General features: G+C 49.3%; 1 protein-coding gene across 1 annotated transcript in view; it reads left to right on the top strand.

Annotated features, from left to right (window-relative positions):
- Nucleotides 1-280: 280 nt before the first annotated feature.
- HS6ST2 (heparan sulfate 6-O-sulfotransferase 2) overlaps nt 281-12,122 on the top strand; it is a 132,288-nt gene continuing 120,446 nt past the window's right edge. Inside the window, exon 1 of the mRNA XM_062584509.1 lies at nt 281-824. Within this exon, the coding sequence (XP_062440493.1) occupies nt 313-824 (512 nt within the window). The 5' untranslated portion in view covers nt 281-312. The remainder of the gene's footprint in view (nt 825-12,122) is intronic.

Genomic DNA, 12,122 nt, shown 5'->3' with positions numbered 1-12,122 from the left:
GTGGCGGGGGGCGGGGCTTGGTAGTAGGGTGTGGACTTGGTGGTGGGGGCGGAGCTTGGTGCTGAGGGGCGGAGCTTGGTGGGGCGGGGGCGGGGCTTGGCGGTGCGGGCGGGGCCTGGCGTGGGCGGGCTCCGGCGCGGCGCGGCGCGGCGCGGGGGCTGCCGGGAAGGGCCGGCGGCGGCGGCGGCGGGGCGATGGCGGCGGCGGCGCGCGGCCGGGGCGGCCCCCCGCGGCCGGGGCGGCGGCGGCGGCGGTGAGCGGCGGGCGGGCGGGCGGCGGCGATGCGCGGCGCTCCCGGGCGGCGCCGCGACCATGGAGGAGCGCTCGCACAAGGTGCTGCTGGCGCTGGTGATGCTGTTCCTCTTCGCGGTGATCGTGCTGCAGTACGTGTGCCCGGGCACCGAGTGCCAGCTGCTGCGGCTCCGCGCCCTCAGCCCCGCCGCCGCCGCCGACCCGTACCGCGCCGAGGACGAGACGCCGGCCCGCTTCGTGCCGCGCTTCAATTTCTCCGCCGGCGACCTGCTGCGGCGGGTGGACTTCAACATCAAGGGGGACGACCTGATCGTCTTCCTGCACATCCAGAAGACGGGCGGCACCACCTTCGGCCGCCACCTGGTCCGCAACATCCAGCTGGAGCAGCCCTGCGAGTGCCGCGCCGGGCAGAAGAAGTGCACCTGCCTCCGGCCCGGCAAGCGCGAGACCTGGCTCTTCTCCCGCTTCTCCACGGGCTGGAGCTGCGGGCTGCACGCCGACTGGACCGAGCTCACCAACTGCGTGCCCGCCGTGGTGGACAGCAAGAAGGAGGGGCGGCTGCGGCCCTCCAGGTGAGGCGGCCCCTTCCTCCCCCCCCCCCAACCCGCCCCCGGGGCCCCGTGTCCGGGGGCCCCCTCGGAGCCTTCGCCGAGGGCTCCCGGCTGCGCCTCGGGCCCCCCCGCGGGTCCCCGGCTTCGTCCGCCGGTGCCGGGGGGCCGCCGGTGCCGGGGGCGTTTGCCTCGGACTGCTGACCGGACCAAAACGCGCCGCCGCCGCCGCCGCCTTGCTGCGAGTTCGGTGTTTTAAACGATACCCCGCGGGCTGTCGCAATTATCAAGGGGTCTGCGAGCCGCTGGTGGAGACAGTCCCGGAGCTGCCGCGCCTGGTCGTCAGCAGCACCGAGCCTCCGGCGCGGTAGCGTGCGGGCAGGCCTGGGCGGCCCCGGGGGTCCTGAGCGCATCTTCCACATTGCTCGTGGAAGTGGCGGTCCGCAGGCTGCTTGAAACCTGCCCCCGAGCTTTTCTGTCTCTGGCAGATCCCCTTGGCGTGCTAAGGTGCGTGCGCAGGAGCCTCTGCGTACACCAGAAATAAACACGCTTTAGGAGTGTTTGTGAACCACCTTATTTTGTTACATTTAAAGTTTAGCTTATGCAAATACTGGCCTCGCAAAGCTTACTCTTGCGACTGAGTATTACCTGCAAAGATTTGCATTGTCCTTCAGCCCTAACCTTGTTTATTTTGGGTCTGCATTCTGAATTTTGGTGGCACTGACTGCTCTTTTTATGCCCACACCTTCCACTGAAGTTGATAACCTACACTGACTATTACTAGCTGTTGTCTAAGTGCTGTCCCTGCCTTTCAAAACCCCAGCTGGCCGGTCTTCCTCCTGAACGGCGAGGACCCGCTTCCTGCGCTCCCGGAGCTCTTTGGTTACAGCATGCCGTCGGTTGTAACACACGGAGTAGCTTGTCCACGGCTATGCGTGCGCCGTAGTACGTGGCAGAATGGCTTGGGGATTTTAGTGTCCGTTTGCATTACTTTGAGAAATTAGAAACTAGGATATCGCTCCTATTGTGCTGTTAGACTAATGGCAGGTTCCCTTACAATGAGGTACTGTTACATTTCGTGCTATCTGAAGTCAAGTCTAAGCGCAGATTCACTTGAAATAGGATGTGATTTCTTTCTAGAATTTCTTTTATATAGTGTGACACTACACTGCCATCTAGTAGAAAAATGGTTAGCGTCATTATCTTCCTGTACCCAAGATGAAGCTCTTTGTGAGACTTGGCTATTGTGATTCTTGCTCTTTTGTTTTCCCTACTGCTTTAAAATTTAATTGTCCTATTTTTGCGACACGTCATTTGCAGATGTCAGGAACTAATTCCTTGCCCTCCGGGTCCATTAGCGTCGGAGTTTCAGGCTTCTGAACCTTCTAGGCTGTCTGTGTAGTTTAGTTTACCTATCCTATAAATATGTTGTTTGTCAGCAGAAGTGGAAATATATACTGTGCTCTCTGTTTTGCTGAATAGCTTCTAGTGACCTTTCTATCTCTTCCTCTAGAGCTGGGCCTGGCCTGGCCTACAGAACTGTAGCTGTGAGGCACGGGTTCTTGTACCTTCCCCAAAGACAGGTCCGTCCGTGCTCAGCGTTGATTGCGCCCATCAGGGATAGGGGAGAGTCCTTGTCCTGGACCGACAACTTGAGGCAGAAGGGAACTCCAGGTTTGGAAAAATGAGTTTTTGTCTGTGGCTTTCTTGATTTTCTTTTTATTGTTATTATTTTTTCCTCTGTTACTGAACTTGCTCTTCTTCTGTGTCGAGATGGAAGTGGTATGTGCACCTGCCCAAGAGTTCAGAGTGGTGGTTCCTCGTCCAGCAGAGCTACATGTGTCAGCATAACTGACTTCTGAGAGGTTGCTAGGCCTCATGACTTAGGATTGAAGCTAAGAGAGGAGGATGAAAGTGAAGCTGTGATGCTCTTGTGTTGAGTAGAGGCCTATTTTCTAAAAGGCTTTGAAATGATATTATATTTTTAATAACCTAATTGCATTGCTTGCCTAATAGCTACAGTTATTCTCCCAAATAATGTCTTGACAAGCAATTATTTGGACTGTGACTTCTGAATGTTTAAAAATATGGAAGGAGAAGAGTTTTTAAATGAACAATAGTCCCTTCAAGTCTTCCCACCCATTGTAATATCTTGCAGTTAATTTTATTTTGTATTCTTGATTTAGCAACGTTCAGCTGACATCTAGTTAATTAGCACCTATTCCTACCACCAGTAACGGATCCTAATCTTAGCATTTTTTGGACAGATAATAGTCAGTGCAGGACTATTATCTGATGCACTGACTTCAGTGCAGCAGTAGGTACAGGCTGACAGCATCTGAGTGGGGGAGCCTTGCTGGGCGGCCTTAGCTCTGAGCAAGGCAGCCTGGCTGCACCGAGCTCTGGGCTGGAGAGGACCAACAGTCCAGGGCAGCATTGCTGGGCAGAACCTGATGGGGCACAGGGAATGGTGTGGTCTGATCTTTGGGGTGCTGCAAGGCTGAGAGAAGGGGGAGTGACTTGAAGGAGTAAGGAGAGGGTGTAAAGCCAGGTTGGCCTGGTTGGGCCAGGGCAAGGAGCAGGATTTGGTCAGGAGCAGATGGCTAGCAGTGTTTCCTCAAGGGAAGCTTGGCTCAGCAAAGGTGGGAGTAAATCTTGCATTCATACTCACAGTGACCAAGAAGCAAAAGCTACTGTAAGGGTGATTTGGATGGCTTGGCAGCTGTGTAATGTGGTCTGTAATTACTGTATTCAGGCTATCTGGCCTGGTCAAGGAATAGCCAAATGAGTGGTCGTTGTTCCAGCAGACTTTTTGGCTTGCACCTGTGTGTGATTATTTTGCACGGAGATTTGTGCTGAGAAGCATGGAGAGCCTGCTTGTCTTGAAGTCGGTTAGACTGCTGATCAGCTGGGCCATTCACCGGAAACCTTTTGTTTTGTGTAAAAGTTGAGCCTTGTTTTGGAGGTCCGGAGGATGCTCTGTCCTGAGTGTCTAAGGTCTCCACGCTAGGTACAGAGCATTACCATGGTATGATCTAAAGGGATCAGCCTCAAGATTAAGCTGACAAAGAATATAGTGACGTAGAGCTTCGGGATTGTTGCTAGCTCAGCCTCTGCTCTTCGTCCTGGGCCTGTCCTTCCCTGGTTTTTTCTGCGAGTGGCAGCGCTGAAGGATAGATTCCTGCACTGAAGCAGTAGAAATTCTCAGGATGGCTGCTACAATGTTTGTGGTTTTGGATTTAATGCAATTGTACTTCACTGGCTCTGAGCATGTAGGTCCCCAAAATATGTTTGGCTATGTCTGTAGCAGTGTTGTTGATTCCTCTCTGGTGGCAGCCAGCACCAGGAGGAGGTTGTGTGCTGATAGAGGGGCATGTGGTCTAGTTGGGGATGTGGGGATGAGACAGGACCCCTCTATTAACGGAGCAGCGGAGCCCTAACTGCAGCCATGTTCCTAGAGCGAGTCTTGTCTGTTGGTGCTGGCAAGGCTTAGCTGGAGAGAGGCATATTTTTCTTTTGCCTGCTGCCTTTCGAGGTGGGGTGGAGGTTCCCTCTGGGATATAGTAGACACATACATGGCAGCTGTGGCTCTGAGAATGGAGCTACAGGTTGACGGATGGTGTGCCAGCTGGAAAAGCAAGGACCATGTGGTGGGATGAGGCTTTTTTTGACTGCTAGGATCCTAATCCTTGCCCCAAAATCTGGTCTGTGCTTCTTAATATGAAGCAAGTAGATAGATCTCGTGCCCTCCTGTGGGCCTTCCCTGCTCTAGAGGAACAAATCTCCATGTGTGAGGAGAGGGATGTTTTCCGTGTGTTTAGGTTTATTTATTTTTTTGTGGGTCCATCTGGGGAACAAATTCTGCACATATCCCATCCTACTTGTCTCCTCTTCCACCAGTGCTGCCTGCTGCTGCCCTCCCTTGTGTCTGTCGGCTGGCTCTCCCTGTCACTGGCTCTGCCTTCAGCCTTGAGCTCTTGTCTGGAGCACTCCTGGGACTGGTGATCATGTCTCCAGCACTCTCCTCTGCAGCTAGGACTATGGGGCCCACAGTTTTGCTCCTGTGTTTTAAGAGGCTGTGCCAAGCAAAAGCAAGGTAGTGGTCATTCTTGGCAGGTTGGGCAGCCTCCTGGAACAGTGCCTTGCTGAGTCTCCTTGCTGACCTTGTAGATGGGGGTAGAAGGGAGCAGTACCAGCACTGAGGCATCTGAAAATCTTGGGGAAGGGGAGAGGCACAGACATGGCTGATACTGAAGGCACTCCGGATTTTCTGCTTGGGAAGTTGGTGCAGTGGGCTGATCGTGGTGGTGGAATGGAGGAGGTTTGTCTCAGTAGCTTGGCATCAGTGGTGAGAAAGGAGAAATGTGCTTTTTCTTAGCCATGAGTGACTGTCTTGGGTCACTTGATTGATTGTGGAAGCCTCAAAGCTTTTGGCACGCCAAACTGAAGCAGTATCCAAAGCGACTGTGTGAGAGAGCATCAGAGAACTGAGATTTCACTCAGCTTCAGCTAATTATTATGGGAAGTATCTACCAAACTTGTCTCTAGCAATAAATCCAGGGCACTGTTGCAAGAAATAAAAGGACTTGGGGTTAGACTGAAAAATGTAATGAGACATGGGAGCAGATACAGATACCTGCATTCTTAAGTGGTGGTGTCCTTATAGAGTGTGAGACATGGCTGAGGGTAATGGTCGGGCTGTATTCACAGTCCCTCCTGACCAATGTTAAGGGAAAGAGATGTTGTCCTTTGAGAGGAGAGCAAGTTTGCAGAGCTGCATCCAGAGACAGGAATTCCAATACTGGGTGAAACTTTACACTGCTGATGCAAACCTGTAGGATTAGGAACAGCATTACTAGATACTGGATTTTTGGGAAGCTTGATGTGATGTTGGGCAAAAGCACCTGACAATGTATGGATGTTCTTGTCTTGTCCTCGATGTTACTCTTATGCTCTTTCAAGTTATATCTTGTGCATATCTGGAGGGTTGTTTTGAAACTTCTTCCAGCAAACTGAAAGCATTTATTGTGTATGGCTCCTTTGGCTGAGCAGATGAATCCCCACGCTGTTGCAAAGGTGGCAGTTGTGTCTGCATGTTTCATACATTCTGCAGTCTGCTGCAGTGTTGCCTGACCTCTCCCAAGCTGCACCATTCACCGAATCCCTGGAAGAAGACAGTATGGGTGGAGCAAATATTGCCATCAGTCACAGGGTTAGCTAAGCTCGGTGTAAGATCCCCCTGGAATGGGATGTGTGTGTGTGCACGCATCCCTGGTTTTGCCTAACAAGCTGCCTCTATGTCCTGTTGTGCTTGGAACCTATTGTATGGCAGAAAATGATGTAATGCTGCCAGAGGGACAAAAATTATTCTGAGGGTCTTGAGTCCAAGGGAGAGGCCTGTTTGGCAGCAGCCTTTACTGAAACAGCAAAGCTGGTGCATTGCTGTGCAAGAGAATGAGCTTCTTGTCGAGGACCTTGTTTCACCTGGGACTGTGCTAACCCAAGTGGAATTTGGGGAACAGTTGAGCACTGTAAATCAGTACAGTATCTCTTCTGCAGCTCTGTGAGGGGTTTCACAGAGTCCTAAGACTCTGAGGGTTGGGGTTGATAATCAAGAACGGTTTCCTTCTAGCTTCAGCAGGAGGTGGACAATTTGAAATCTCTAGATGCTGATGGTGCAGAAACTATTTCCAAGGATGCACCTTCCAGCCTGGGAGCAGTAAACCTCCGCTCGCTGGAGTTAGCCGTGTGCCAGGGCTTGCTTCTTACCGCCACTTCGGTTGTGCGGCCCGCTGAGCTTTCTGTCTGCCCAGCAGCACTGCTCCATCTGCTTGCTTTCTGAATTAGGTGCGATTTAGTGGTTATCACTTATCTGCAATGTTTGTGATTGAAAGGATGAAAATGAGAGAAAGGGGGGAGGGAAATGGAAGGGGGAGCGTGTGCTTGCACGCGGCTGTGAGGTGGAGCGTTTCATGCCTTTGAAGCAAGGGTCTCCCTGCGGAGAACTGCGTGTTGGCGGTTGCGTGTTGGGGTCCCCTCACGTGGTGCTGCCTCTTTGCGGGGAAGCGCCAGCCCACCAGCGCTAGCAAGGCTCTTCGGGAGGGGCAGGGAGCAACCGAGCCGCAGGAGAGGTTTTAAATGAGCAGATGTGGTGACCTGCAGTAACTTGGCCCCTGGCCAGAGCAGCAGGAGCGTGTATGCCTGCCCTTGAAATACTCATCGGTGAAACTCCCCGAGAAAAACTCTCTTAACAATTATGATGCCAAGAAATAGCAGAACATTTGCAGAGATGCTGCAAGGCCTGAGCGACTCCGTGCCGCTTCATTTATCAGTGGGATTTGCTAATGACCCTACTCATTTTGGTTCGGTGGCTGCTGTGGCTGCAAGATAAGATACTGATAGTGCAATGAATATTACCGAGTGACCCGCTAATGTGTTTGCGGCAGCTAAATTTCCTTGTCTGTCTCCCAGTCAGATATGAGCTAGACCTGATGCTGTGCAGTTCGAATCAGTGGGCTAGCCTGGCATGGCAGGGTATTATTTTCATAAGTACAAGTAGTTCCTTAACATAATCCCATTATAGGGCCTGACCTTGAAGATCTTGATTATATACTTCGTTTTTTTAAAGTTTGGTCTACATGACTTACAAAGGTCTCTGAACTGGTGTTGCTGGTTTTGCAGATAAAGCGGTGCACTTTGTGAAGCACCTCTTAAAGGGATTAAAAAATCATTTTCTGTATTAGATCTCTTCAGTTCTCCTCTAAATCTTTAATATAGTGCAAATTGACTTTCTAGTTATTTAAAAGTATATATTTCCTATAGCCTTTTATTTTAAATTCTGAGAATTTTTGTGCTTTAGTAAAGCAGAGATGCTATATATTGAAAAATCCAGTCATTGTAGTAGAGCTAGAAACAAGGCACAGGTATGATTTCTTGCATTGCTCATCCTATTTGTTATCTGGATTGGTCTTCCCCAAAGAACTGAGTAGGAATATAAAACCCATAGCACAGTGCTGCTGCACTGGGACATGATTTTTTTTTTTCTTTATTGAAAAGGTGTCCTTATAAATATTAAAATGAAACTGTAAATACATGCTTTAGCTGTATTAAAATAGACAAAGATTCTGCATTGTCACGCACGTTCACGACTTTATAACCTTTGAGACAGGTTATCAAATGTACTTTGAGCTCGAGCATCACCAACAGGTTATTTTTATTAAAAGACGTTTTTTAAGTTTAACAAGTTGAGCATCAGTTCTAAGGTGTATTAACTGAGATTAATTTGTCCCTCATTTATGTAATCTGAATTGTCAGGAATCGTGTTTTGTGCTGATGTAAATGTCAGCAAAAAGGACTTATTAGTAGATTTGATTGCTTTTTAAATTTAACAAGCAGAGATGCACTGGCATGCCTAAGAGAATTGGTCTGTTTCTTGCGAACAGTTCAGTGCCTAATGAATCACTTCGATGTACTTTTCTGAAGGAAAGCAGAGCAATTTAAATGTGCAGCGCATTGATTTACCTCAAATGGATTAGGCCTCTGTGTGCAATCCGTTGCATTAATTTACTTTCTCCACAACTGTAATAATAAAGACAGCGTTTGAGGACAGTAACAGCCCAAATTAGCTCACGTAGATCATTGCAACTTGCTAGAAAGTTAGATAAGGATGCATGGCCAAAAGCTGGATGGATGAATGGATCTTTGCAAGACGGCATCGCTCTTTAGGCGTGCCGGGTCGCGGGGTGTCCGCGGGGCGCTGCGCTGCGGGGCCGAGCGCTCCCTCCCGCGAGCCCGCCGTGGCTCGTGGCCGATGTGCCTCTTCAAGCGCGGATTGAGTGGAGGCTGTATAAAGGGGAGAAATAACTGTTTCCAAGGTGCTGATGGTTTCTTGACCTTTTTATGAAAAAAAAGAAGAAACGAAACAGTTGTAATATGGTGCGGCTTTAGTAGGTTTGCGGTGCGGCTGAGGTCTGTTCTTTAAAATGACTGAGGAAACAGTACAAAAATCTGCGACTCCGATAGGTTTGGGCACATTTTTATTGCTGTAGCAACTTTTCTCTTTTCTCCCCCTGCCCCGTGGCCTCCAGTCTGCCACGCAGTTTGGCTAACTGCATCCTTGCTAGCGCAGCCGGAGGCCAGAATGCGAAACTCTGGATAATTCCCGATTTAACCGCTTAGCTGCAGAAGCGGCGTCGCTGCTTTGTTTCTGCCCGTGGCGGGGATTACTGCGGGTAAGTAGCCCCCGCGCGACTCTCCGGAGCCGCCCGTGTATGCTTCTCACATACTTGAGAGGATTAACCCCCCCGCCGCCCCTTCCTCAAACCGCGAATTCTTCCCGCTGGGCAGCTCTCCGCCGGGATGCGGAACGATGGAGCGCCTCCGGCCGCCGCCCTCCTCCCTGGCGGACCCCGTTCCTCGCTCCCGCCCGGAGGCGGAGAAGCCCTGCCGGAGCTGGGGGGCTGCGGAGGGCCAGCGTGCCTCTGGCCCTGCCCTGCCGGCCTCGAGGAGCCGGCTCCGGGGCCGGAGCGAGGAGTAGCGCTCGTGATGGATTTGCTGATGCCGGCAGTCGCGCAGCCTGTTCTGAGACTAATAGGGCAGCGCACGAATTATTCAGGCATTATCGAAATGAATCATATTTGTGAGGAGTAATAAGTAGCAGACTTTGGTATTTATGAATAATTAACACAGTAAAGTTTTTCTTAAACAGACATGAAGAAATGATTTAATTTTTAGTGTGAACACTCTGTAAAATTAATGAAAGATAATTGCATTTGCTAATGTGAGACGAAGAAGCCAAAGCAATGTATTTTTTTGTATGTAAGTTCATATTGCTGATATAAACAGTGAATGCATAATTCCTTAAATATGTTTTGCTGGGTGAGACCTGTGTTTCACATCCAGTGTTTTGTTTGTTGAAATAAGAAGTCTATTGGTAAACACTAACTCACTGTTGCTATTCCCATATATTCGCGTATCTCTGGGTGGTTATATATATATGCATATAATGAGATAAGGTTTTGAACGAGTAGTAATTAGGATTAGGTTTTTTTTTCCTCTTTCCCTGTTCCAACCTTGTTCCTCAGCTATTTCTGCTTTTAAAGACAGAATCCATTTAAGATATTGCTTGTATATAGCTTTGAGTAAAATCTCTGTTAATTTAGTCTTGAAAAGAATCATTAGTGTTTAGAGACCTATATATTGTAAGATCCATTAGGGGTGAGACTCAATCATGTTAGGTCTTGATTTTCAGCAGCCTGTCCAACTCTGAAGAAGCCAAACTTTTGATGAGATATAACTAAACATATGCAGCTATGGGAGGGAGAGCCTTGCAGCATTAAATGATTTTGTGCATCTCAATAAAAGCATGAAGAAGACAATGCCTTTCATGAGATCCTTGTAGCAAATGTCCCTCATTTCCCATAATCAAAAGGATTATGAAGTTTTGATGCTCTTGAAGGTCCAAGTAGCTGGAAGATCAGCTCTTCCTTTATTCCATTTTGCGTTGGGTAAATTAAAACGTTGCCAGGCTCCCTCAGATGTAGAGAGCAGTGGGACTCTGCTGCTATTTAAGCTGTGGGATCCTTCAGCAAACACCCAAATCAAGTAAGCAAAGCGTTCCTGGGGGCTGATTGTTTTCTCCAGGCTTACTTGGGTTCAGAGAAAAGCAACTGCTGTAACCCTCTACTAAGAAAAACAGTGTTTTTCTGCTCGGAGCTAGAAAACTTGTTTTTAACATAGCTTCTCTTCTAGAGAAATTGAGAGGAGAGAGTTCTTGAACAGATCTAGAGGCAGTCAATTTAATCTGTGAAATATCCAAACCTTTGCAGTTTAGGAAACTGATGTTTGGGTGGACACACTGAAAATGTTGTTTTCGGTTTTCTTCCGCTTGCTCTCTGTTCACCTACGGGGAAGCTATTCCCTGCAGTAATCCCAGGTTATTCCAGGGCTGGTAGTTTCATGTGCTCGTGTCCCCTGCTGAGGAAAAACTACCAAGTGATAAGTTGCTACCTTCGTTTGGCAGCAGCTCGCTCATCTTTTATGGAAGATACCGCAGGAGTCGTCCTCGCACGGTAATCATTGCCCACCGATGACTATTGGGGATGGAAGGGGGTGGAGGGATCTGCCCGTGAGATGCTACCCAAAGAGCGACAGGCTTCGTTCCTCCTTTAGCTGCTTTCGCCAACCGTAGACAGGGAGGAAGAGGGCTGCGTGGCTTTTGCGTTTCAAGAAGCTGTTTGTTTTTTCTGTGGGGGTGTCGGATCTAATCAGTATAGTTGTTGTACAAAAAATAAGACAGACGAGCTCAAGGAAATGTCAGACGCAACAGGATGCGTCTGCCTGATGATAGCAGAGTGACTTGCAAAAATATAAATGGCATAAATTAGACTTTAACTCTTTTGCTTCAAGTGTGCTGCTAGTCAGTTGCTGATGAGCCGGGAAGCTTTTGTATTCGCACGATTCCTCTGTTATATTTTTTTTATTTTCTTTAGCTGAAAACTTTGAATTTGGGGAATTTTTGCAATTCTCAGTAACTTTAAGCCAATAAGATATGGAATACAGTTCTGACTGGCAAATACAACTGCCTTGAAGGTCAGTTGTTTGGCTTTTCTGGGCATACTAGTGGGGGTCTGTCATGTTGTCTCTGATCTGGGTGGGAGAAACATGGTGGCAGGCATGCGCCTGGGATTTGAGGAGCAGGACTTTACACCTGACTCTGTGACTGAGCTGCGACAAGCCCCGTTACTGTCACTCAGCCTGTCCTCCTCCTCCTCAGCCTCTGCGAAGCTGAGCTGTTGAATCCAGCTCCTGGCAGCAGGATGGCTTCCTGTATATGTAGCATGAAGGTTGTCCGATTTCCTGGTCTGAATACATGTAACAACTCGTCTTAGGTAGAGGCATTTTGTAACTATTTTTATGGGTTTAGTCTGAATTCCAGGGAGGGGTAGTTGTTTTTAGTATCAAACTTAAGCCTTCTATTGGCAGTTGACTCCATCCGCCTTGTGGCATCCCCCTGTGCAGGTGTCTTGTGGGGAGCTGCTGGGCTGGGTCCCTTCCCAGGAAGGGAAGAGGTGGCCTCCCTGATGTACAGCTTCCTGCGCGTGGTCACGCTGTGCAGTGATTTCACACCAGAGCTCTTGCAGAATCTGTTAGTTTTTCACCCACTGTCATGGTTGAAGCCATCTTGGACTGCACAGTCGGTGGAAAGAGCAAACTTGGCAAGATCAGAAGCCAGGTACAGTTGTCCTCAAGTTTTTTCTGGTGCACTGGCTAATAGGAAAGCATAGGGATAGATAATAGTATCTGCTCTCACTCCTACTGAAA

This window comes from Rhea pennata, chromosome 11, assembly GCF_028389875.1.
Source record: "Rhea pennata isolate bPtePen1 chromosome 11, bPtePen1.pri, whole genome shotgun sequence".
NCBI classification, from domain to species: Eukaryota; Metazoa; Chordata; class Aves; order Rheiformes; family Rheidae; genus Rhea; species Rhea pennata.
This window is presented reverse-complemented; position numbering and strand designations above follow the sequence as displayed.